The 26778-nt window shown below is 32.4% G+C and overlaps 3 protein-coding genes across 6 annotated transcripts; 1 reads left to right on the plus strand and 2 right to left on the minus strand.

Moving 5' to 3' along the window:
- Positions 1–740: 740 nt before the first annotated feature.
- LOC114191336 (serine/threonine-protein kinase Nek6-like) lies at positions 741–6608 on the minus strand. Of its 4 annotated transcripts, none has more exons than XM_028080516.2 (14): positions 6471–6608; positions 5650–5761; positions 5156–5222; positions 4491–4556; positions 4295–4341; positions 3573–3618; positions 3405–3485; positions 3283–3325; positions 3146–3195; positions 2730–2811; positions 2594–2643; positions 2402–2475; positions 2255–2306; positions 741–2173 (listed from the first exon to the last, which is right to left on the minus strand). In XM_028080516.2, exons 2-14 carry the CDS (start codon positions 5733–5735, stop codon positions 1037–1039), a joined length of 1881 nt encoding a protein of 626 aa, XP_027936317.2. In that variant the 5' UTR covers positions 5736–5761; positions 6471–6608; the 3' UTR covers positions 741–1036. The 4 variants fall into 4 exon arrangements, with proteins under 4 accessions (XP_027936317.2, XP_027936309.2, XP_085527969.1 ...); XM_028080508.2 differs by lacking the exon at positions 6471–6608 and adding an exon at positions 6216–6402; XM_085671843.1 differs by lacking the exon at positions 6471–6608 and adding an exon at positions 5916–6209.
- Positions 6609–9501: 2893 nt separating this feature from the next.
- LOC114194380 (chaperone protein dnaJ 6-like) lies at positions 9502–11961 on the minus strand. Its single transcript, XM_028084564.2, has 8 exons — positions 11809–11961; positions 11588–11686; positions 11392–11493; positions 10752–10808; positions 10549–10655; positions 10380–10462; positions 10017–10104; positions 9502–9938 (listed from the first exon to the last, which is right to left on the minus strand). The coding sequence occupies exons 1-8, from the start codon at positions 11884–11886 to the stop codon at positions 9725–9727; spliced, it is 828 nt and encodes a 275-aa protein (XP_027940365.2). The 5' UTR covers positions 11887–11961; the 3' UTR covers positions 9502–9724.
- Positions 11962–22824: 10863 nt separating this feature from the next.
- LOC114194802 (Leucine-rich repeat receptor-like protein kinase family protein) lies at positions 22825–26136 on the plus strand. The gene is made up of 2 exons (XM_028085214.2): positions 22825–25371; positions 25556–26136. The coding sequence occupies exons 1-2, from the start codon at positions 23085–23087 to the stop codon at positions 25918–25920; spliced, it is 2652 nt and encodes an 883-aa protein (XP_027941015.2). The 5' UTR covers positions 22825–23084; the 3' UTR covers positions 25921–26136.
- Positions 26137–26778: the final 642 nt, after the last annotated feature.

The raw sequence follows: 26778 nt of genomic DNA on the forward strand, positions 1-26778 counted from the left end.
GGAGCCACCGTGCCCCTTGTTGGCTCTTTGGTCGGTGCCTCGGTCTTGTCTTTCTTTGCCTTGTTCCACTAAGCCTTGTATATGTGGAAAAGAGGGTGCTGCAGAGAATAATTTATGAGGAAAATTGATACAAATGAATATGTATTTTGTAATGTTTTTGATGATTTGTTAATGAAATATTGATTTGTTTAATAATTTTATGTTGTCTTCTTGTAACAAGTATATCTCATCACCCTCAAATATAACCACTTTCGATCACTGCTAAAAGAATCTTAGAAAAATAAAAGGTTGTTCAATGTAGGTAATGGAATCACATCTTCTCTAAACAGTGTATTTTGTTCTGAATGAGTGCTCTATCGTATCAGGAAGAGAGAAATATAACCTCCTTTTGCGTCATCTTATCAGTATCAGATCATGGAATCGGGTATTCTATGTTAGCAATGAGACTTTCTGAAATAAAAATTAATCTCTTTGCAGGAATCGTCGTCTTAGATCTCAATTTTTAAAAGTATCAGCAATACTAATAAAGTTATTAAAAACTTTACGACTCAATAAATAAAATAACGCACAATATTTATTTTTATGGTTTCCAATATGGCTGTAATTTGCTTGCTAGCAATTTTGTCTCCATTTTTTATATGGTTGTAACACTTTCACTGCCCAAATGATTTAAGAATAGGGATAATGCAAGTGTTGACCACCCTTTGATTTTATAGGTCATGAATAACAAATAAACCAAATAAATAAAACATGAAGCTCTGAAATTCATGGTTACCTTTTAGTTAGGAAAAGGGGAAGTGAAAAATTTATACAATCAATGACGCATACACTGCTGGAAAACAAGCACAAATGACTATTCAACCTAACTAAAATAATTTAATTCATTTACTATAACCACTCAAGAAGATGTGGCAAGCTATCTTCGTCTCTCCAATCTTCAACCAAGCAACAATCTCGAACGGAACAAACTCATGTAACATTTGAGTTACACGTTTCTTACAATAATTTATAAACTTATAACCAGAACCTCTTGTATCTAGATCTGAGGATTACATTTTTGCGCAGATATGAGGCTTTTTGCCAGCCATATTGCTGTTTCTCTTGATGATACAGCTTCTTTTCCAAATGGTCTCAGAACCCCAGCAAGCTCGTCAAGTTTATCTTGCTTAAGTAGCTGAGCACATAATTCCAGCAGAGATTCCAGAGCATCAGCTCTTTGTTGGCAGGGACTATCCAACAGATTTGTCTCATCACCATCGACTTCTGTTATTACACTCAATGCAACGCCACTTGTCTGATCAACCTCCACCGTGCTACCATCTTTATGCGTGGAGAGAATGTGTCTGTTAGCTGTGTCATCAACCTTAACTAGAAGTGCATCATTACAATCAGATGTCAAGCCGTTCATATATGAGCCTTCTGTAAATACATTCAAGTGGTTTCCAGATTCGGTATCATTTTCCACCCTAATAGGATTCACAGTTAGTGATGGCTTTTCCTCATTGATGGACTTATCTTTATCACTGCTGCTACTGCCTGCACTGGACATTGTTGATTTACCAGAGATGTCATGGCTCGAATCTTCCCTCGGTGCTTCAGCATTGTCCAAACCTTCATTGCAAGAAGCGTCTTCAACTTCTGGGGTCACTGCATTAACGCTGCCATCTTCTAATTTATGAAAATGTCTAGCAGCAAATATTTGTTCCTCATGCAGTGATTCTTGTGAACTCTTTAAAGAGATTTCGTTGTTAGTCGTTTCCCTTGGAGGTCTACCTTTAAAGTCCTCCTTGCAGACACTGCAAATAGTTGATTCAGATGTTGTTGACCCATCTTTTGAGTCACTAATACTAGTAGAAGATTCCACTATGTAGCTGGTAAGATCAACCATCCTGGTCTCCATGTTGTCTTCTGCACTGGTTGAGATTGTAACAGCATCATTAGGAAGATTGCTTACGTGTGTATCTCCATTTCCCTCAATTGGATGAATCCGTTCCAAACGATTTACTAAGCTTGCTTCTTTGTCCTTATGGTCCTTGCCACCATTAGATTTATTAGATCTTCTTGTTTTATCCTTTGAATTAACTATGGGATATACTGGAAGAATATTAGAGGATGCATTATGACAACGAAGAACATAAGGTTGTAAAAGCGGATGCCTTAACAATTCAGCTGCCTGTCAATGAAGAGAAACATCATTAGAATCCACAATTCCAACCAAAGTGAATCAACATAAGATAGGTTCAGTTGAACTCACGGTTGGCCTGTGCTCTGGATTTTTTCTAAGCATGCTCTTGATAAGTTGTTTCCTGTCACAAGGAAAAATAATTGAACACCAAAAGCACAGCTTAAAAATATATCATGACAGTAGTGTGAGTGGCAATGGTTTGAGGATGTTACTTACAGTGTGGAAGAATAAACAATAGGCAGTGGAGAAATGCAGGATCTGTTTATTTTATTAATAAGTCCAGCCATGTCCTGTTTTATTCATTCAAAATCATGTGTTAATTGTTTTGCTTGTTTAAAATATATTGAAGAATAGAGACTATGTTTCCATTGATTAAAATAAATTCCTACAGATGGTTAAAGTTCTTACTGGAGCACGAAATGCCGGTTGATGTCCAGCAATCTCAAACATGCAGCAACCTTAACATACAAAGAAACATCATTGTTACACAACGTTAATTGTCATGTGACTTTGTCAATTAGAAGAAGGTGTTCATGAACCTTACCAAGAGACCACATATCTGATTTATAACCATAAGGTATATCAGCGAGGAGCTCAGGACACATGTAATTTGGAGTTCCAACAACCTACACAGGATACAAGTATGCAAACAAAAAACAGATATCACTATGTGAATCAAGTTAGGCATCATTTACCTTTATCAATAAAAAGTTCATAGCAATATATATATATATATATATATATATATATATGCAGAAATTTAATCTCTTTTGGCTGAACCAAACTATTCCCCAACCCGAAGTTATTTCTCCAAAATACTGAGACCCATTTAATATTGTCAGCTGAGATGCGTCAAATACTAGGCATGACAACCAATTTCCATTGGATAAAATACAGGTAACTTCCATCCTAGATGGAGGCATCAGATAAAAAAGCTAACATAGCACACGTGTACCATACCGAGGAAGTAAGGTCTTCTGCATTAAGTCGCTTTGCAAGACCAAAGTCGCCTGTAAGGATCATGCAATAAACATATTTCTTCAGAAAACAGTTTTTGAAAGCCAAAAGTTCAGTTTTCAAGGAATAATACTACATACCAAGCCGAATGTTGTTGTCTTTGGTGAGGAATATGTTGGAACACTGAAATTACATGAAGTAGCATTAGTGTAAAAATTATAACAGAATTCTTGATCAGCATAAGCAAATGAATATGCAATACCTTAAGATCTCTGTGGATTACACGATTAGAGTGCAAGTAGTCAACGGCTATCAACAACTGAGTCAGCCATTTGCAGACTTTCTGCGGGAAGAATTGACAAGTCAGGGTGGGTAAGGAACAGTTATAAGAGGAATTATCAAGGAAGAGCCGATTAAATGTATTCATTACCTCCTCAGGAAAAAATGATCCTCGAGCTTTCTTTATGTTATCTGCCCTGCTCCACAAAGAATGTAGAATTCATGATTAGGACTTCACATTACTGCTTGTATTTGTTCTTTCTAGCATATAAATGCACGCATGTATACTATGTTGCATGAATACAAGACCCACAGAATCCCAATTACTATAAGTGTATTTCATCTCAAAAATAACGATGCAGACAGTCAATATATCTGTCTATCAAACTTCTACATGGAAAGGATACTACGGACACTGCAAAAATTCAACATCAATCAACAAGGACTCCTTCCAGATCTCCATGATATGTATTAATTACAGAACATGTTCATGCCAAATTTTCAAAAGGAGGTTCCAGTGCCTTTTCCAACACCTTAACCTTTTAGGTCAAGGATCAGTTTTAAAATTCAGTTCTTGTCATCCTGTCTTATAATTAAAAACCATTATAACAGTTTGATTACTCCTTAGATAGCAGCTTTTATATTGTCAACATTGCAATTCCAGTAGGTCTTCATCTAAAATAATGTGTTAGGAGTTTGAGTACCATTCTGTTATCCTTGTTTAATAGATTACACTTTTTGGTTTAACATTTAGAAAGTATGTATTTAATAAATATTTTCTTTCCTCTTGAGATTAATTGAAAAGTAATAAGCTCAAATCCTTAATTTATGCAAGAAAGAAACAGTGTTACTAACAGAGATTGTTTTACTTACATGTCACCTCCTTCACAATAGCCAGTTATAATGCATATGTGGTCCTCCTACAAAATATAAAATATCAGAAACATGCCTATGAAGTGTGGTTAGATCAGAATGAGCTGATTGTCTGTAAATATTCAAACTTAGTTTTTCATCTCTATATAAATGTATGACTGAAAAGTTTTAAATTAAGAAGAAAAGTAGTTCCTACCTTCTCCACCCAAGCATCTTTGTACTCCACAATGTATGGGTTATTCAGCTTTGCAATCAGGTTCATCTATTACAGAGAACTGAGTCACTTTTATGTTGGTAGAAAGAAAACAATCATTTGAAATCAGCTTCACACAACCTCTTAGGATTGGATTAAAAAGCATGAGATCATTATTAAAAATATCCACTTATATCTATTAAAGTGGCATTTGGCTCAAAAATGAAAATGACATGGCATATGGTGTTCACAGCACTTTGTGAGCATAATAACATTCACAAAACAAACATCATCTTGTCTGTAAGTTTGATCAACCATGAGACAACAATAATGAGTAGCATATATCCTACCAGATTTCATAAATAAAAATTAATTCAGTTTGAGTTTACTATAGTAAATTTCTTTGTTTTTGCAGTGAAGATTCAATTTCATGATTTAACTAAATATCAGGCAACACGTTTATTTGCGGTATCAAAGAGGCATAGCCAGCAATGTCATATTCCTAAATCATTATGGAAATGAAAAATAAAATATTGAAAAGGGCTAACAGATAGTTAAGTTGGCCTGATTCATGCAAAGAAAATAAAATAGATTAAAACAAAAGTTAAATAAATAATTGCATTATGGACACCTAGGATTCCTCAGGTGGAAGGATTTGTTACACCAACCTCTTGGTGTGCAGTACGTTTGAACTTCTCTGTCTGTTTGGCCAACCGAATCTTTTTCAGCACATACCTACCGAGGATATGAAATTATGAGACATTATGAGAATGAGTCACAATTGAAGATGAAAGGCTGACTGAACTGAATGAAAAGGCTGGATTTTCATCGCCAACAATTAAAGACCAACATCCAAAATAGGAAAAACCAAAAACTTTTTCAAACTTTCTTCCTATGGTTGTCCATCATTTAACTGAAAAAATCAATTTCCAAGTTTCAACAGTCCATGTTCCACTGTTTAGTAGGAAAATTATTGAAGCACAAAAGCTCTAACTGCCATCAAACTTCTCAGGCTTCAACTCCAACAATTAAACACAAAAGTCTCTAAAAAAGTTGAATTTTTTCCTCATGGGGCTGTTCATTTTCGAACTGGAAAAATAAATGGATCCTCAAACCGTTTATGTAAGCATAGATGAAGCAGTGAAAGGTGTCATTGACCTACCTCTTTTTCTCGGACTTGTGAAGAACGAGGAAGGCAGAGCCAAAAGTCCCTCTTCCAATTTGCTCTATCACTTCATAGTCTTCCATCTTTTTGGACTTGGTGTCACCGTTCTCTGTCTCCATAGAAAATTCCAGAAGGTAGAAGACAAAGGGTGAAGAAGCAGTGAAGCAGCAGATCCTGATTTGCTACTACGAACTTGGGAAAGAAAAAGAAAGAAAAAATTCTTTATGGCAAAGTGTGTGTGAGTGTGAATTCTACTACCAAACCTTTCTACCCTTTTTTTCATCCAAGTGCTGTAATTGAAGACACCCCCTCTATGCTGAAGGGCATTAATTGGGCAAAGTAAATGTATCCTTATGGAATGAATTTTGGGGACTATTCAATAGGTCGTAGCAACCATATGAAGGGGCTTCACATGAAAGATGAGTAAAGCCACATTCCACAATTATGACACTAAACTACCTCCTCAGAAGACACAATTGGAGAGAGAGAGAGAGAGAAAGAGAACTCTGGTAAAGTAGAATATATCACCACCAAGAAAATTGAAAGGTTATGAGTTAACTTACCCAAAACAAAAGAACATGTAGAGAGAGAATGGGGACATTGCAACAAGGTCAAGTACAGACTATATATATACCAAGGACGTGGTTTCACATTTACATATTCTTCTCTTAAATTTTTAGTCAAACCAATATTGGGTTTATGAAACTTACCAGAGTCAAAAACAGATTTTACCACCAAAAATAAGATTATTTCTGAGTAAAGTCTATGCATCAAAAACAAAATTAGAACTTGAACATGTATATAGTAACTGTACTAACCTTCGATAAATGTTTTTTAATGTTGACACAAGAGTTGTAGTGGTGAGCGTATCATGGGTGCAACCCCACACAATGACTGAAAAGAAAATGGGGCTGGGGTAAAGGGCATTGGAGGACAGAACTTAAAGGTGGCAGGTGTGGTGTGGAAAACTAAAGAAAAAGGAAAAGTCTTGCTTGCGTTTGCAGACTCATGGGAGATCGTTCAAAACAAGGAATGTTCTTAGCTCGCAGATGTGATGTCACACTCCGTGTACCTCAATAAAAAAAGATTAAATATTGAATACAATCTTTATTAAAAGTATTAAAGAAAATATATTTTTGTTCGTGGTTAATTAGATAAGTATTCTTATTTGTTTATCTAAAGTTTTTTTTATTTAATTTATTAAAGAATGAAAATTATATCAATTTGATATAAGAGAATTAAGGTTTACATGTCTTTTTTTTATGTCATTTTAATATTGTTCAAGATCTTAATCTTATGCTTGAATGAGATTGTTCCCGTTTTTCTCTCGATTAAACACCATTTAATATGCATCAATTTTGTTTTCTACAACAACGTCAAATCAACAAAACGTAACGAATTAAGGAATTGCAGACGAAGTATCATGAGATACAATAACTTCATTTGTAGGTGTATGGATCTTGTTCCATTCCATATACTGAACTTCGACACTGCAACACATTCAAAAGTAAGTTTCAATGAAATAAACACAAATGCAAAGAGGTTGATTCGCCTAAGATAATGACCGACGAGGTTGACAAATATGTTCTTCTCGTTATTAGTGCACCAAACAACTCAAGAATCAAATTCTGATATAACAAAAACGGGAGAAGTCTAGAGTAATGACTTGAAATTGAGAGAACGTGAGACTTGATTTCAGTTTAGTTGTTCTGCATCAAAATGACGTTGAGTTCCGCATCAAAGTGACATAAAATTTACAAAATTTGATTCTCTAATATAAAACATAAAATCAATCTATGTTTGATTTTCAAAATCAATTAAAGAATGAATAAAATATTATGTTAAATGAGCTGCCTTAAAAAATTGATTCAACTAAAATCAATTTTCCAATGCAAAAACAATTTCCAGAACCAAATGACAAATTGTTTTGAGAGGATGAATCCAAATAACACGTCAATAACAAAGCAACAACTAGGAGCACCAAAGAAAATAAATCATAACAACATTGCATAAATGCATGAAACACATTCTTTTTATGTAAAAAACTCCTCAATGTAAGGGTGAAAACAATAATTCATCCATACAAAAAAAAAAAGTTCACTATGGTATGGTCTATAAAAAGTATAAAAGTGTCTCTAATAAGTAATCATAATTGATGGTTCACTTTAGTAACCAACTATGTATTTTGATATACAGGTATTTTGATAAATAAGTATAACTACTAAGATACACATTTACACATTAATTATAAAAGAAAAAGCAAAACAATATATAAAAAGAAAAATACACTCATTATCATAGAACTTTTTATAAGAAATGTTATTTTAATTTCTTATATAAGTTTGCTCATGTCTCGTTAACCTAGATTCAATCGAAAATACATCAATTTATGAACAACTCAAATTATTTAAAGAAAAAACAAACTCATCAAAATTGGGCCAAAAGAGTATAAATAGTCTACAAAAAGTAAATAAACTAATAAAAGTTGCGTGGGTTTGTGCTAGTATAGTGCGCTGGCCAACCACCGTAGCTGGTCCAAAGGCATAATTGTGGTTTAATTTAACAACTCCACCTTTTTTAGAGGCCTAGAATTTTTGTTTTGTTTAAAGTTCGATGTAATGATATGATTAGTTTTAAATTAAGTACTCATAGCGAGTGTGTTGATTTATGCAAATATGACAGATCAGCAACAATTTGTTGCATATTTGCACAACTTAGGTGGAAATCCAGTTTATTTAGCTCTAAGAAATGTGCTTAAGAGCTAACAAAAAAGTTTCAACTGCTAATTTGGTGATCATGGTGTCAGATCAAAACCTAATTAGTTTGTTTAACGAAGCAGTAAAAGATGAAGGTGCAATGTCATTATCATAGTAGACCATAGAGGGCCTGCCACACGATATAGGTTTTACAACATATTATTCTCGCAAACAAGAAAGTCAAGTCAATAATAGTAATAATAATAGTACCAACATCAAACGAAAACAAAACCGCAAGATTGGAATTTTCGTTATTCTGATGAAGCTGACGCAAGGAATTATAATCTAAAACTCTATTAAGATTATGAAATGCTCTAAACCGAAGCACAATTTTTATTAAAGAATAAAGTTGTACGTTTTGAAAAAATACATCTAGATTTTATCTTTTCATAAATCAATAAAACAAAGTAATGGAGTGATCCTCCATACTCTCATCATTGCCCCTTTCCTTTTGCTTTCTTAGTTAAATACTTTCACTTAGATGAGATCTTTCTTTTAGTTGTCGGAGACAGCAAGGACCTAATAAAATTGCTAGAAGAGACAGGAAGCAGTTACTGATGAGAACAGTTACTGGTGAAGTAGTATTTATCTGGACATCAACCGCAGTTCTCTCATGTGCTGCTCCGATTGTTACAATTACCATTTTCCTAGTAAAAGCAACTATGCAGTGTCGGCAGCAATCATTCCCCTGTCTTTGCTTTTTAAAACTTACCAGCAGATCCAAAATTTCATTAAAAAACCTATAAGCTTTTGATTTGATCATCAAGATACTTATGGCATAATGGATAGGTGATAGGGAAAGAACAGTGTACTAGGAACTAGGCCTAGACAGATGACCAAGACATAACTGGGACATGTTTGACGATTCCCGTTTTATACAGCTCGTGTTGTGCTTTCCCAACTATGCATGCAGAGAAAATGTAATGCTGAGAATCGCAATTCCTCCTAATTGTTCAATTTGGGCCTAAAACATTGGGCTTCATTCATGTCCATATCACATTCGCTACCAAAAATATGTGCAAGCACAACAAATCGATTTACAATCAATTTACAGAAATCATTTGTACTAAAGTTTTAACCAGTGGAAACTCAATTTTAAGCGTATCAACCTTGATACCAATCACTTGCCGTAGCAGCAAAGTAATAAAATGGTCCCATCTCAGTTTTGAAAATGAACAAATAACATCAACTTACAAATTGAAAACAACATCCCTTTAGGTCTGCTAAATACACCAACATTTGAAAACTAAAAGACAGGAGCCAACGTAATGTCACAGACAAATTTACTATACAGTATACACTTGCTTATATTATTTTTACTTTCGCTTGGATTGTTTTGACTTTTTGGAGGATCTACCGGTTTCTAGCTTTCTCCGTGTAGCTTCAAACTCCTCTTCGGAGGGTTCCGGCATATCACCTCCACCATATTTTGAAACTAAAGATGAGAACATTGAATCAAACTGGCCTTTCCTCTCGTTTTGGCGTTGTGCTATCATTGCATATAGATCTGTTTCTGACTGCTTATTAGACCTGTAGAAAACAATGGATCATTCTTAAACTAGAACATAAATAGCACTAGTAATGCAAACACCTGCTTGATCAACTTACTTTTCCCTCTTCAAAGGATTTGGAGGCGGTTTGGTTTCAGATACTTCCTTAGCCCATTTCTGGTAGGCTTTTGTTGTCTTTAGTTCTCCTGCAGGATATGAAGAGAAAATCAATAATCATCCAGGAAAAAGTTAAACAACCCAAGAATGTAATGGACTCTGTCATGACATCGCATGTTAGTATACTGATTCACTAACCTAATGCTTAAAAGTTAAAAGTTAAAAGTTAAAAGTGACGTAAGTTTATGCCATTTTCTTATTGGCTTTAACAATCAAAATACACTTTTTCCTGCAAATAAATTTAAAGTCTAGAGCAAATGTCTACCTAATACCCTAGTTAACAAAACATAGTTAATATCCTTACCAGCAGCTATAGCCTCATCAAGAATATCTTTGAATCGGTGCGAGTCAAATTTAGGATCTGAACAAAGCATTGAACAAAAAAGCCTGCAAAATGGAGTTAACTCCTGATATCAAACTCAAGCTTTTCAAATATGGCTCATGTACATCACAAATTTACAATGCTTTCTTACCTATTCATGTTACCCTTGCACTTCTTGTACAAATCAATCAAATCATTCTTTTCAGAGTCAGATCCCCTATAATTCGCTTCAAACTCCTCAATATCAGCTTCCGTGACCTATAGCACATTTTTAAGCACCACATAGATAAACACTAATGAACATAAATACACCACAATGAATCAGAAAACACAATATCGTAAGGAAACAAATACCTTCTTGTACATTGTTCTGAAGAACTCTTGAAGATTCCGAACATCTCCAGCAAGGTCCTGATTTAAAAAAATTATTATTATTAAATGAATTGTAGTCTAAGACTTGTGGCTAAAGTATCCTGAATGCTACCCTTCCATCGTATAACACTTTTTAAAATAATTAGAAGCATTCAGTAAAGAAAACCTAACTTCATTTGAATGTATTGTAAACCTGGTGTCTTTAAGAATGGTTTCTCCTATGACAGTTAATAGAACAAAAGGATTTCAGCTCTAATTCTTTCATCCCTAATTTCTATACACACTTTGCACCAATCTCAATCTCTATTTTTTTACCTTAATACATAAGTCACTTTCTTTCTCTTTTTTCTTTATTTCTCTCATCCCTCCAAGATGCATATTTCCTAATAGGGTAAATTCAGCTTCTCCTAGAGGTTAAAACCAACATATACACTTATATAACCTTTTCATCTAGCTAAGTGTAAGTTGGAAAATATTCAATTCACTTTCACTTCATATTTTCTTTTCCTATAAATACTAATTAAAAAAAATCTCTAAATCTATCTTATCAGATCCTAATTATCACCGAGGAACAAAATAAAAATTAAAAGTTGGACTTAAACAAAATCAGAGTCTGACTCACATCATCATCAACACATCCAGTCTGATCATATAGCGCCCTCTTCTCTTCATCCCCCAGAATCGATATCACCTTCTGCAATTGCTGAAATTTCTCTTTAGCTTCCTGTAACAATAACAACAGCAAATTATTGTCAATTCTAAAACCAATCTGGTAAAGAAAAAAACATGACAATTGTTATATCGGGCTTAAAAATGACCTCATCACCAGGGTTCTTATCTGGATGAAGCCTCAACGCCAATTTGTAATAAGCCTTCTTTATTTCCTGCTGAGACGCGGTTCTCTCCACACCAAGAACCTGCAGCCAACAACTCAAATCAAATGTTAACAAAGTCGCATATCACTCACAGTAGCAACATAGAATTTTAGTTGGAAGAGTTAAATGTTCCACAATCAAAAATAATAATGAATTTAAGGTACCTGGTAGAGGCTGGTTTCATCTCCCTGCACATCCATTTCCTCGTCGTCAGAAACCCTAGCTTTCTTCTTCTGCGTCATTTTGTCTATGCACGAAAAAAGTGTTATTCCAACCTCCTTTGGCGGGTCTATCAAAACTTGCAGTTTATGTTAAAATGAAATTATTATTTAAATATAAAATAAAAGTTAGGACGGTTTTCCCGCCAAATGATTACTCCTCTTCCCGCCTTAATATGTCCGAGAGGTCAAAAAACATAATTCCTAATTATCCAAATTTAAAATATGTAAAGCAACAAAGTCAAACAAATGAAAACACATTAATGGAATTACCTACTATCCAAATTCAAAAGGCATTTGTCTACAATATACAATTTAACACCTACAAAATAACTTAGTAGAACTTGTGAACAAAAAGAAATAGCAATTTAAATATTAAATTTTAATTTTCTTAATAAGTGAAAAATTACGTTTCAAAACTTTGGAGTTTATATATTAAATATAGGGTTAAATATATTTTGTATCCTTCAGGTAAAAATTGAATTTGTCTCTTTTTAAAATTTTGGTTTTATAAGTGTGTGAATTTAGTTCTTTTAACCAAATTTTGTTATTAAGTTTATTTAACTTTTTAAACGCATCTGGCAATAACATTTGAGTTGTTTACACCGTTTGACACATTTTTGCTAGGCTAAAAAACTATAATGAAACGTATTTGAAACGTCAAATAAACTTAACAAAATTTAATTAAAATGATTAAATTTATATAACTTTATAATTTGAAGTTAGAGAACCAAATTAAATCAAAATTTAAAAAATAGACTAATTCTAATTTTCAAGTACATTTAATCCTAATATACTATAATATAAAATAGAAAGGACATAATCATTTCAAATCTTTTTCTATCAATTTTTTTAGAAGAAAGAAATTACTTATTCATCAAGCTAGGCCCATATCATTGTATGACTATATAGCACACTGGACTTTTTTGGGTCCGGGTACATCATAGTGTAAAAATGAGGTATTAGGAGTCCATATTTTTTACTTCTCTGGTGGAACTGTGTGAAACTCCATCTCAGAGGACGAGGCTCATTTTCTTGGGCCTGGTATATGTTTTTATCTGTTTTTCATAAAGCAATATTTGATTATGTTTGTAGTAAATGAAATTTGAAGTGAATTTGATTTCGATTTCTCAAATTTTAAATAAATTATTATGATTTTAAACTTAAAAAAAACTCTATTTCATTTGGTATTTTCCATTATTTCGCTTTCTATTACATATTTTGTCAAAAAGCAATGTAACAACAAAAGAGAAAATTTTTAAATAAAATCAATGGATCCATTTATGTAATATATTGAAATGGGATAAGATGGTGACAAGTTTAGTTCTACTGATTCTGAATTTTACTGTAAAAGCACATTTTATTTTCCTCTTTCGATAAAATGTTATATTCCAATGATCAGGCATATCGTCCACTCTCAAACTCATTCATCAAATTATCACCCAAATTATTGTGTGAAAGAAAACATTTTCAGATGAATTAGATGCTGACAATGCAGAGTTTTCCAGATTAGAGATTCACGGGTGTTACTGAGGCTCTATGCCTATTTACCTAGACCTAGTCTCGTAGTTCAGGAATCAAGAAATGTCTGCAAAAACAGCTATGCTTCTTTCTGTATTCTTTCTGTGCTCAACAGATACGTGTAACTAACCAAACACGAACCAAGACAAAGCTTTCACCTTGCACAATTCAAAAAACATCTTGCTTTTCAACTTTTCTTTCTCTCACATAAAACAATATACTCAAACCATATTAACCATCAATTAGTAACTATATGGTAAACAAAGTGGTATCCTAGAATACTCAGATTCTGTAAGTTGATGTTTTGTGTAAAAATTTGTATGGTTTAGAATACTGACATGATTCATAAGAGATAGCATGCATCATGTATAAGAAAAGAGGAGAGGTTGTACCTAAATTATCCATAACATAACATTGATGTAAACATGGACAACAAAATGAAAGAAGGGTCCCCACAGCAAGGCTCGTATTGGTACTATGAGAGGCTAAGCTATGGAATGCTTATTATTATTCCTCATGGCTTTCTTCAATGCAATAAGTGCAATTTGATAACAACATTGCCTTTCCCTCACAGCCACCATTTTGTGTCTCCTTTCTTTATAAAAAAGAAAAACCTTCAATACCTCACTCATTTCTTAGCTGTGTGATATGTGATTTGGGGTCAGGGAATATTGCAAACAAAGAGGAGGGAAACACACAAAAACTCATGCTCATCTTTCTTCTAAAATATCAACATCTATCAAATCTCAACTTCATACAGCTATAGGGTGGTACTATTGAAAAAAAAAAATCAATTAATTTACTTTGGTTTAATAGATATTTAATTAAAAATTTGACCCATTTACTAAAATTCAATATAATTTATTCATTAACATTTTTTTTTTGTGTATGAATATCCCATTCATCTATAAAAATAATATTTTTTTCTAAAAGGATACTTTTTTGAAATTATATTTCGAATTTCCTTTCCCTCTATCGAAAGACCTAATAATGAAAAAACTAGGTAGATTAAGTTTGATGTACTAGTAATTAAAGAAAAAATATTACATTTTTGAAATATAACTATCACTATTAAAAAAACTCATATTTCTTGCTGATTTTGTTTTGAAATTTTTTTCGTAGGAAATACTTACAAATTTTGTTGTGAAATTTTTTTTGCAAGAAGTTGCTACCAATTTTTTTTTCAAAATATTTTGTATAAAACACTTTTCGCAACAAATTTTGTAGGAAATACTTACAAATTTTATAATTTTGTAGAAAATAATTACCCACGAATGAATTACCTGCCAATTAAAATTGTTAGAAAAAATGGTAGAAAAAAGTATTTTCTTGCAAATTTTTTTAATAAATTTACAAGAAAAATCTCAATATAAGAATTTCTAATAGTGTATATTAACGATCTCATCCATTATATTATATTTTTTCTACGGATAAATTACGTGTGGGCAAAAAAGATAAATGGTAGGTAAATAAAACCTGATTACTCTTTCGTATTTATTACTTGATAAGTTGATGGTTGCTTCATATGTAGTATGGGAATATTTTCTGATATTTTCAAGGGGGACAAAAAGAGATATATGTTAAAACAACATTAAAAATGACATTAACAATACTTTTTTTATCAGTTAACTATGAAACTTACATGGAATTAGCCTCGTACTTTTACTGAAAAAAGTTGGCATCAATGGAAAAGCATGATTTCAAAGGGCACGCACTGGTTTGATGCCTTTGACTGCTATGATCGATTTGCCAAGCTAATAGTCCTTGGTGATTTCACACACCTAAACAATTATTCTTTGCAACCACTTTTTCAATTATTGTTCCAACAATCTTCATTAGTACTACAATATACTATATTATATTATTATATCATTGACTTTATTAGTAGGTAATCAAACATGATGATTGTGTGTAAGGTGAATTGAAAGAGAAAAATTAATACTGTAGAGTCTTAGTTTCTTGGTTTTCTTTTATGACCCTGATTAAAACCAACATTGTAGTTGGTGATTAATTAAAACCAATATTATATTATTTTTTTTAATATAGGTTTGGGTACCATGCACAGAAAAGTCAAAGGAATTTATTGGTACGATGCAAAAATTGTTTAACCTCTGTGTTTGTCTTTTAGCTTCTGTCTTTTATTCTTTCTTCTTATTCATCATTTTTGTGAGGGTGTGCTTCAGTGCCAAGAATCTAAAACCATAGGGTTTGTTTCTGATGCTGGGGCTCTTCACTTTTAAGTTGTAATTGTGTTTTGGCCCTAGGAGCTTCTCACTTTCTCTTTGGATTTTTCTTTGCATTTTCACCCTTCTTTCTTCCATGTCACTGCAGAAAATTTCGTTATCATGGTTCTCAGACTTGGACAGAAGAAGCTCACTCAAATAATGCTACTGCTATCATGCCATGTCTTAAACAAAAATTTAAGTCAATGGAAAAATCACTTCAAAATGATGATGCAGTGAATTCTGCAGATGACAAAAAGTAGACAGAATTATTTTAATTAGGAAAAAAATATTTGACTGAAAAAGAATACATATATGTTTCAAACCTTAAACCTTCTATAATTAATATATATATATATATATATATATATATATATATATATTCTCAAGATGTGAAAAAAAGAAAGTAAAAAGGTGACAATGTAATGCATTGTAACTCCAACCCATCCGAAGAAGAAATCCGTGCAAGATAACAAAGATCAAAGTGAAAGCGACTTAAAAGAAGAGTCTATTCCTCTCATTTGATAAAAAAATTAAAAAGAAAAGTGCACACAAATAATAAGTAGAAAAATGATACGTTAACAAAGTTATTTTTAACAAACTTTGATAAACTACTTATTTAGGTAAAAAAAATACTACTTTATTATATTATTTTAATTAAAAAATAAAAAATTAATCTATTATAATTCTACTCATAAAGACTATGTCGAGTTTGTAAAAAAAATTGTCAAAAAGATAGTTTTTCTAATAAGAATTGTTTGATTGAATGAAATAAACTAAAAATGCTTTTTAAAATGTGAGATTTATCATTGTTATTTATATATATATATATATATATATATATATATATATATATATATATATATAAATATAATTTTTTTACTTAATGTTTGTCGGTTAAATTTAGTTTTAACTTGAAAACGAACAAAATTATTTGATTTAAAAAAAATTAGAACTAAATTGAATTGAGATTTTTAAACAAATCTAATAATCAACGGAATATTTTAACTTTTTATTTTCATCCAATTTTATTTTGATAATAGGATTTATTTAGTTGAAATAACTTATTAGGAAAAGAGAAATAAAAAAATAGTGAAAACATGTATATTTTTAATCGAATTTTGAATTTTTAACTTGAACGATCCTATGTTGCTTGAGTATGAACATATTTAGCTCAAGCGAGTAATTATCATTGAAATGCAAAGTAATAAAAAAAATATAAATTATTATTTTTAGTTAAGCGAAAATCTTTTTTAACGAAGATAATTTCTTCAACTTGATTTTTCTAGAGTGAGAACAATTATTTCATAATTAAATTGAATTTGGTTATTTAATGTTTTTCATAAATCAAAATATTAGTAAAAAAATCAATATACAATAATAACAAATGTTTAAACTCATTTCATCTAAATGTTTCACTATTATTATTATTGCAAGCTAGGTTTATAAGGTCTTTGATATTTTAATACTAAATTTTAAGGTAAGTGAGAAATAAAATTTATAGACAAAAGTTAGACATATTTTCCTTAGTCTTCTCTTTATATTATCAAGACTCTAAAACAGATTTTGATGGTATGAAGTTTATCAAGTTAAGATTCGAGAAACTAGTAAAGAAAACATTCTTTCAGACATATCAAAACTTAGTTTTGATGAGTATAGTCAACCTTATATAAGTTTTAAGTTCTTTATTATCCTCTTCTCAAATGGGTTGGTTAAAACTAAATACTAACACTAATGCAAAAGCAACTTTTTATGACAACTTTATAATTCACTTAGCATAATAAGTGACACGGTGGCAAAATTATAAATATTATAAGGCTTTCTATGTTGGTTATCATTAGAAGTGATATAAAAAGTGAGCGCGGTGACAATGTTGTAATAAAATATAAGACTCTTTATGCTAGTTGTACATAGAACCAACATAAAAAGTGAGAGTAATGATCATAATAAAGTAGAAGATTTTCTATGTTAGTTATATTTAGAACTAACATAGAAAGTAGACGCATAATTTACTTTAAATTTTTAAAACAAATACTACGAAGGTTTTTCACTATAAGCGACATATAATCTTTAATTTTCGTCTTCCCCCTTCTCCCTTTCGTGTTGCACTTTACTACGATGCTCGTACCTCTCCTCCCTCACATTGTTGTCCTCCTCACACTGACTCTTGTTTTTCTCCCTTTCATTGGTGGCTCTCATCTTCTTCCTTTCACTGCACTTGGCTATCACTCTCGCTCCCACTCTTGTTGTGCAAATTTCTCTCATTTTCTCTTTGGTCAGCCTTGAAACTTAATTTGTTATTGTGTGTACTGGATCTATTATTGGTGTTTATTATGTTTATTGGGACAATATCACAATATGTTTATTGTGTTTGTTATGTCAGCATTAGAGTCCCAAGTTCCTTGGCGAAGAAGTGTGTGATGAGAGAGGTAATGTAGGTGAAGAAAGGGTTTGTGAGAACACATACCTCGTGGATGTGAACGAAGAAGCGATGTAGAGAGGTAATGTAATCGACAGTGAGCATGAGGTCATGGTAAAGCATGTCATCCATGGCGAAATTAGGATTATTGGAGAATTTGGGAATGAAATGAGAGTTAGACTATGTCAGTAATCAGCATAGAAAGTGAAAACTTTCTATACCAGATGTATCTATGACGACATATAAGTACATTCATGATTATAACATGAAGAATTATGTTGGCTAAATGGAGATTTTGAGTTGTATTTTTCCATGAGGATGAAATATTCTTGAATTTGGATGTCATAGAATGATTTATAAATGTTAATGCATTGATACTTTCTTTGGGCCATCAATCTTTGAAGTGATATAATGTCATTCAAGCGAGGTTCAAGAAGGGTGCATTAATTAAACTAATTGATTTACATTGATAAAATGATGTGTTGGTTACTCAAGTTACATGAAGTATGACTCAAGCGTTAACTTGCAACTTGAGGGAGAGGGATTCTGAGATGGTTATCTCTCCTTAATAAGCATATCGCTCAAATGTTGGACAAAATGCTTGTGCAATATTTTCTATTTTTCTGAGATATCTTTTAAAGACAAAATCGTAACAGAGTTTTACGCTCTAAAGCGAACAATATCTCGAGACTGGTAGTTGTTCCTAATGAAACTATATATTATATACATATACATATATATATATATATATATATATATATATATATATATATATATATATATATATATATATATATATTTTTTCGGTACACCCAATAAGTCTCACATCACTAAGAAGTTGAGGCCAAACGCAATTTAAATACTTCTCATTCTCTTCACCATCCGAGATGTCTTTTAAAGATAAAATTGTGACATAACTTCACATTTCAAAACGGATAATATATCAGGATCACATATACAAATAAATAAATCGCTTGTGTAATTTGACCTATTTGGATATTAATAGTTAATAGTTTCCCACTTTACACTGTCCGAGTCCTAATCAAAATAATCAATTACATTTTTTACTAGTAGATCATTATTTTACTGATTTAATAAGTGAAGATGACTTTAACATCAAATAGTAGAAAAACGAAATGGCAGTGGAATAGAGTAGGAAAACAAACTCAAATTCCTGTAAGAAATTTAAGTGTGAGGGCATATTTTGCGTAATTTATTTTGTGAGAAGAAGCAGAAGATTATCTGGGAAAATAAATAAATAAATTGAAATATGTCAGAAATTTTGGTGAGTCTTGGAAAGTATATCCTGGTGGCCTGTTACGTGTTGATAAAAATCACAGAGAAAGTTAAAGAATCTTTGGATTTGTTGGTACCCTTCGGAACTTTTTGGATTTCGTTCACTTTGTCAGAGAAAGTCCACATTTTTTATGATTCCTTTCTCCTTTTCAAAATATAACGCAAGGGTATCTCACCTTCTGTAACTCTTAAACTTTTGCTTCGACTAATAATATTCTCGGAAGCATGTCACTTTCCTAAAAATGAAATCATTATCTTCAAAATAAATTTATATATTTTTAATAATTTTCTAGTTTTTTTACAAAAAGATATTTAATTTTTATATAACTCACTTTATTTTCTAAGTATTTAAAAATTTTATATTATTATTATTATTATTATTATTATTATTGAAAATACATATATTCTTTTTTTGTGTATCGCGGTTATAAAAGATTATTAAAATAATATAAGGACAATGATATTTTGACTACTAATTTTAACAATTTTCTTTTAAAACATGAGGTGTCATCTTTTAAATAGTTTTGGAAGATTAAGAAAGAAAAAATGAAAATCAATTAAAAAATGACACCTAATAAATTGTAAGATAAAGTTGTCAAAATTTAGTAGTCAAAAAATTATTTTCCATAACATAATTATTATAACAGAATAATTACTAAAACAACAAGATACTAAATTCAACTAAATTACTAATGATTAAGTTGGATTGGAGAAATAATTTGTGAAAAGTATTAAACCATCAAATAAAATCGACAAACTAAATTAAACTGTTGTTAATTATTTCCTGTTAACTGTTTTGAAACTGAATTAGTCTTTGAGTTACGCCAAAATAATTATGAAAAGTGTTTAAATATTGATCAATTTTACAATTGATCTTTTAAACATTAGGCAATTTATTTCCAAAATTGAATAAAACAATTGGTAACCTTTTGATACAATATTGGAAGTTTTAACATTTGCATAAGATGTTAAATATAGGTTCACATGAAGTCATGAAGCAATTTGATTATAACAATGGCAAAAGGTCCAATTATATTATTCGTCTGATTGAAGTAATAACATAAACTATATTTTGATAGTCAACATAATTATTTTGATAGACAATATCTTAAGGTCAATAGTTTACTCGAATATTTGGTAGAATCTAGGTTTCATTGTCCTCACCAGTTCTAATTTTATTTATTATATTTTTGAAAATACGTGAGTCTTATGTATGGAAAACGAATTTTATAACTTACTATTGTTCCGGATCCCACCTATATTCTTTTTGCATGAAAAATAAGTTAGGAAACATAGTTGAATAATAAAATGTTAATGTAAGTAACCATTATAGAAACATAGTTGAATAATAAAATTACCTTAAGTAACCATTATATAAAATTGTGTGCAAACACATTATCAAAATAATCACATATTGAAGAATGTCAAATAAATTAAATTTTTCTTGCTCTCTTTTGACACGTATGAAATCATGGCCTTTTATCAAAGACATTAACAAATTCATACTCAGGTGTAAAATGATCCTTGTATCGATGTTTGTCATTACGCTATCTGCATTATGCTATCACAATTCACAATCACTTTGTTAACAGTTACATTAAAAGTGACAGTAATTTCAAATCGATTAACCACGTAAACTTTTATATTGACAAAAATTCTTTATCACTCCTACATATTTTTTTAAAGGTTGATTATTTTTAGAAAACATTATTTCGTTAAACCATGAAAGAAAATAGTTTATTTTGTTAATTTAAAAGGTATGACAAATAAACTTCATTCATGTTTAAAAGAGTAAAAACATATTGAAGTTATTATTATTTTTATTTTTCTGTCCTAGATAAAAAAAAAAACTTTATTGGTGGAGCTAGATTCATAATTAATCATGTTGTCCTCCACCGCTACAATAAATTGTGTGCAGCAGAGGATCTACCAGTTCATGTCCCATACGCTTACTTATTTCCTCAAATACCCTTTTTCCTTTTGTGGTCTCATGCATATAAAAAATTGTGATTATTATATCGATTAAGAAGAAAATGTACTTTTACTTTTTGAAATAAGATAATGGGAGGTTTAAATAAATTAAGCAAATAAAATAAAATACTGCGTATATTTTGTAGAAGCAGTATTATTATATATATTACTAAAAAGTTACATATCCCAACTTATCTTGACCTTTGTCACTCTTATTTTATTATTTGGTGTTCATGTAATTCCAATCCATTCTGATGAAACGTGCGATGGGGACCTCTGTCTCTTATCAACAACACTGTCGCTCACGAGAACACTTTCTTCATAATTTAAAAATATTTTAAAAAGTTTTGATACCGAATAAAACAAAATTCTTATAATAAATACCTAATAAAAAATACTCAAATTTATTAAAAAAAATAAAAGTTAATTAAATTATATTAATTTTTAAGATTAAATATATTTATAGTCTCTAAACGTGAAATTAAACTTAATTTCTTGATACTTTAAAAAAAGTATTAAATTACTAAAAATATATTTAATTTAATTTTTTTATATTAAAAATATTATTATATTAGATTAGCAGTTGAACTTATTTTCCCCGAGGAGAAAAGATGCGAAGTTTAATGAAAAGTTTTGTTTGGTTATGGGGCATAATCAAAGCTCTCTGACTTCTGAGTTCTGACGGTCAATAGGGGACCCCACTGCGGAACACAAATGGACAATGTGGCCACGTGACCCAGTGACCTTGCCAAAACGTCTTCAATGTAATCAGGTACTACATAACATGCATTCAATTCGTTGCCCCTCAAAGGTAATATTAACAACAATACTAAATAAAATACATAAATCTTTGGTTTCGGTGTTCCAAGGTCAAATCCTACGTTACTGTTGGCTTCTTTGGATTCGATTTCAAAACGTTGAAAAAACTCACCTCTTTCCCTTCTTGGGGGTGAAAAGTTCCGCGATATTAGTCACTCAATGCTTTATAACAGTGACAACTATTTTCGGACAATGCCTTCTAACTTCTCACCTGACATTGTTTCCTCTGTTTCGGAGAAATTTACTACTACTGGTAACAACAAATAAATACACTAATAAGTGAAACAGAGCAGAAAGGTAAAGAGACACTGTGGGTAGGTTACTAGGGTAGATAGAAAGTTCAAATTAACTTTAGTAGTATACTATTTTATAATGTTGAGTTCAGAGACATGTTCATATTTTTTAAAGGAAGTGTCTCAGACAAATAAAATAATGTGGAAACATAAATCTATGTAAAATCCTGTTTCTGCTGGTTTCCAACATGTGTTTTTTTTACAAAATAATCTTTATTTTATCACCCGTGTAAAAGTAAAACTTGACACATTAAGCATATTAGTAAACACTAAGAACATATTTAATCTTATGTTTATGATATTATGTGTTTCTTTTTTTTATGTTTACGACAGTTTGACATTTTACGTTTTCTTATCTCTTGATTCCCTTCTATCTCTTTCTGTGATGAAATTATTGTACCATTTTGTTGTCCAGATACAATTCCTTTTGAACACAATGTCACGAATGGAAAAAAGTCTTTAAAAAGAGAGTGAAGGGAGACTTTTGTGGTTTTATCAGCAAATTTCTCAAAGGCCATGATGAGTTTTTGCACGTAAAAATGCAAGCTTTTTTTCTTTCCAGCCCATCGAGCTCCAGTAATCTCACAAGACACATTCCTTCACTAAACAGTTAACACCGATATATAGAAACCGTTGAGAACAACTCAACTCAAAGCAAGTTGTTTTGCAGTCACCAAGCTCATGGCCACTACTACATTCTGTACATACCTATTCCTTCTCTCTGTGTCCCTTTCAATCTTCGATCTCAGTTCATCTTCTTCAGAAGGGGACACCCTTCTCTCCTTCAAGGCCTCCATTGAAGACTCTAAGAAGGCCTTGTCTACCTGGTCCAACACTTCATCAAACCATTACTGTAACTGGACTGGAATAACCTGTTCCACCACACCTTTACTCTCTGTAATTTCTATCAATCTTCAGAGCTTGAACCTTTCTGGGGATATCTCATCTTCCATTTGTGACCTTCCACATCTGTCTTATCTAAACCTTGCTGATAACATCTTCAACCAGCCCATCCCTCTTCACCTCTCTGAGTGTGCTTCCTTGGAGACTTTGAATCTCAGTACCAACCTCATATGGGGCACTATCCCATCTCAGATTTCTCAGTTTGCTTCCTTGAGAGTGCTTGATTTGGGAAGAAACCACATAGAAGGAAAAATCCCTGAGAGCTTAGGCTCCTTGAAGAACCTCCAAGTCCTCAACATGGGAAGCAACTTGCTTTCAGGTACTGTGCCTGCTGTCTTTGGCAATCTAACTAAACTTGAAGTTCTTGATTTGTCTCAGAATCCTTACTTGGTGAGTGAGATTCCAGAGGATATCGGCGACCTTGAAAATCTACAGCAGCTTATGTTGCAAAGCTCTTCTTTTCAAGGCAAAATTCCAGATTCTCTGGTGGGCCTGGTTAGTTTGACCCATTTAGATCTCTCTGAGAACAACCTAACAGGTGGGGTTCCTCAGGCTCTACCATCTTCTCTCAAGAACCTGGTTTCGTTAGATGTTTCACAGAACAAGCTTTTGGGGCCATTTCCAAGTGGCATCTGCAAAGGAGAAGGCCTTGTAAACCTCTGTCTCCATTCAAATGCCTTCAATGGTTCAATACCCAGCTCCATTGATGAATGTAAGAGTCTTGAGAGATTCCAAGTCCAGAACAATGCCTTCTCTGGAGATTTCCCCGCTGCCTTGTGGTCATTACCCAAAATCAAACTCATAAGAGTTGAAAACAACAGATTCTCAGGACAAATACCTGAGTCAATTTCAGGAGCTGTTCAGTTGGAGCAAGTTCAGCTCGACAACAACAGCTTTGCTGGTAAAATTCCTCAAGGTCTTGGCTTTGTCAAGAGCTTATACAGATTTTCTGCTTCTCTCAACCGTTTCGATGGTGAACTTCCTCCAAACTTTTGTGACTCTCCTGTTATGAGCATAGTAAATCTCTCCCACAATTCTCTTTCTGGTCAAATACCAGCGCTGAAAAAATGCAGGAAACTAGTTTCATTGTCTTTGGCCGATAACAGTCTAACCGGAGAAATCCCCTCTTCTCTTGCCGAGCTTCCTGTACTCACTTACCTTGATCTTTCGGATAACAATCTCACTGGTTCAATCCCACAAGGACTTCAGAACTTGAAGCTTGCTCTTTTCAATGTCTCCTACAATCAGTTATCGGGTAAAGTACCATACTCCTTGATTTCTGGTCTCCCTGCCTCGTTTTTGGACGGAAACCCTGGTCTTTGTGGCCCTGGATTGCCTAACTCTTGTTCTGATGACATGCCAAGACGCCACATTGGTGGCATTACAACCTTAGCATGTGCTCTCATCAGTTTAGCCTTTGTTGTTGGAACTGGCATTGTTGTTGGTGGTTTTATTTTGTATAGGAGATATTCCAAGGGGAATCAAGTAGGGGTCTGGCGCTCAGTGTTCTTTTATCCTCTCAGGATTACCGAGCATGATCTACTTGTAGGGATGAATGAGAAAAGCTCAATGGGAAATGGTGGGTTTTTTGGTAGAGTTTATGTCGTGAGTTTACCTAGTGGTGAACTAATAGCTGTGAAGAAGTTAGTCAATTTTGGAAGCCAGTCCTCCAAAAGTTTGAAAGCGGAGGTGAAGACTCTGGCAAAAATTAGGCACAAGAATGTTGTTAAAATTCTGGGTTTCTGCCACTCCGATGAGTCAGTGTTTCTCATTTATGAGTACTTGCATGGAGGGAGCTTAGGGGATTTGATTTCTGGTCAGAATTTTCAGCTGCAGTGGGTGGTTCGATTAAAAATTGCCATTGGAGTTGCTCAAGGGCTGGCATATCTTCACAAGGATTATGTCCCTCACTTGCTTCACAGAAATGTCAAGTCAAGTAACATTTTGTTGGATGCAAATTTCGAGCCAAAGCTCACAGATTTTGCTCTTGATCGAGTTGTGGGAGAAGCTTCATTTCAATCAATTTTGAACTCTGAAGCAGCATCTTCATGTTACATCGCACCAGGTATGATAAGTTGTGTTCAAACAACATCAAATGCATTCCCATAATTGAGCTAACGCATTGGTAGAGTTGTATTTTTTTTAATACAAATTAAGACCAACATGCATACTTGGATGTTCACTTTATATGAAATAGCTTGAACTTTGAGATAAACTCTTAAGATCATTCTTGTATTGTTGCAATGCAGAAAATGGTTACAGTAAGAAAGCATCTGAACAATTGGACATCTACAGCTTTGGCGTGGTACTACTGGAGCTAGTGAGTGGTAGGCAAGCAGAAGAAACCGAGTCAAGTGACTCGGTTGACATTGTGAAGTGGGTTAGGAGGAAAGTGAACATCGCTAATGGGGTGCATCAAGTTCTTGACCCAAAAATATCAAACACTTTTCACCAAGAGATGATTGGAGCTTTAGACATTGCACTTCGTTGCACTTCTGTGGTGCCTGAGAAAAGGCCATCCATGGTAGAAGTTGTTAGAAGACTTCAATCCCTGGAGTCAAGAAGTTGCATTGCAAATTTGCATGAACCAAATGAGGAATCCTCACCAGTCTGAACTTCTAAGTTCCAATTCAAAGACTGCTTTGTTTTTTGTTGAGTCTTTGTATGTAAAGTTTAAGCTCTGTGTTTCACATAATTTTTGTTTCTTCTTCTTTCTATCTGATGAATTGAGATATAGGAATGGTTTGGCATGATACATTCTCTATTTGGCATTGGATTGTAAGTGTTAATGATACTAAGGAGTGCCATGACGTATTGGTTTAGACACTTACATTTCTGATGCAGACTCGAGGTTGAAGTTGAAGTAGACAACACCAACTTCAGTGTACTTTTTTCTGTCATATGGTGGAGAATACACTACATCTAAGACAAAATGATTATGAACGAAGGGTTAAGCTTATGCATACAAAACCAAGCGAACTTTTTGTAATGGATAACGAAGAGTTGATAGAAGATTTCTGTAATAATAAGGCAAGTATGAGTTGTGAAAACTGGTTTGACAATTTACATTGTGTCTAAACTTTAGTTTGCCATTTCTTTAGTCAAAGTGGTAGAGACTAGCAAAAGAAAATAATCCATAAGAGTAGTGGTGATTGAGTTTTAGATGGTATATATGAGTTTTTTATTATTATTATTAAACTTGATTCTTATTGTTGTCATTATAAAAAAAGAAAAAAACGAAAGTAATAGAATAATTAAAAGACAGAATCAAGAGTCACTAAACATTTTAAATATGGATTTATAAATGTTCCCTAAATTGACGTGAGACTTGCCAAAATTATATGTTCAATTTCTTGAAGATAGTTTGTATCTCTAAAAAAGATATCAAGTTTGAACAAATAATGATATGGTAGTGGTAGAAGCATGGAGATAGAGTAATGAAATGCGTTTGTGAGGAGGGTAGATGTTATAA

The sequence above is a fragment of the Vigna unguiculata genome, chromosome 1 (genome assembly GCF_037176805.1).
Source record: "Vigna unguiculata cultivar grain cowpea cultivar isolate G323 ecotype 2 chromosome 1, ASM3717680v1, whole genome shotgun sequence".
Lineage (NCBI taxonomy): Eukaryota > Viridiplantae > Streptophyta > Magnoliopsida > Fabales > Fabaceae > Vigna > Vigna unguiculata.

What these genes read in the sequence shown, in the direction of transcription:
- LOC114194802 (XM_028085214.2), top strand. Translation starts at nt 23,085, where the DNA reads ATGGCCACTACTACATTCTGTACATACCTATTCCTTCTCTCTGTGTCC. An exon ending in TTCATGTTACATCGCACCAG is followed by an intron (nt 25,372 to 25,555) that starts GTATGATAAGTT and finishes GTTGCAATGCAG; the next exon opens with AAAATGGTTACAGTAAGAAA.
- LOC114191336 (XM_028080512.2), bottom strand. Translation starts at nt 5,771, where the DNA reads ATGGAGACAGAGAACGGTGACACCAAGTCCAAAAAGATGGAAGACTAT. An exon ending in AAGATGCTTGGGTGGAGAAG is followed by an intron (nt 4,342 to 4,490) that starts GTAGGAACTACT and finishes TATATTTTGTAG; the next exon opens with GAGGACCACATATGCATTAT. An exon ending in ATCAGATATGTGGTCTCTTG is followed by an intron (nt 2,644 to 2,729) that starts GTAAGGTTCATG and finishes TTGTATGTTAAG; the next exon opens with GTTGCTGCATGTTTGAGATT.
- LOC114194380 (XM_028084564.2), bottom strand. Translation starts at nt 11,886, where the DNA reads ATGACGCAGAAGAAGAAAGCTAGGGTTTCTGACGACGAGGAAATGGAT. An exon ending in ATAAGAACCCTGGTGATGAG is followed by an intron (nt 11,494 to 11,587) that starts GTCATTTTTAAG and finishes TTATTGTTACAG; the next exon opens with GAAGCTAAAGAGAAATTTCA. An exon ending in TGCAAGGGTAACATGAATAG is followed by an intron (nt 10,463 to 10,548) that starts GTAAGAAAGCAT and finishes TCCATTTTGCAG; the next exon opens with GCTTTTTTGTTCAATGCTTT.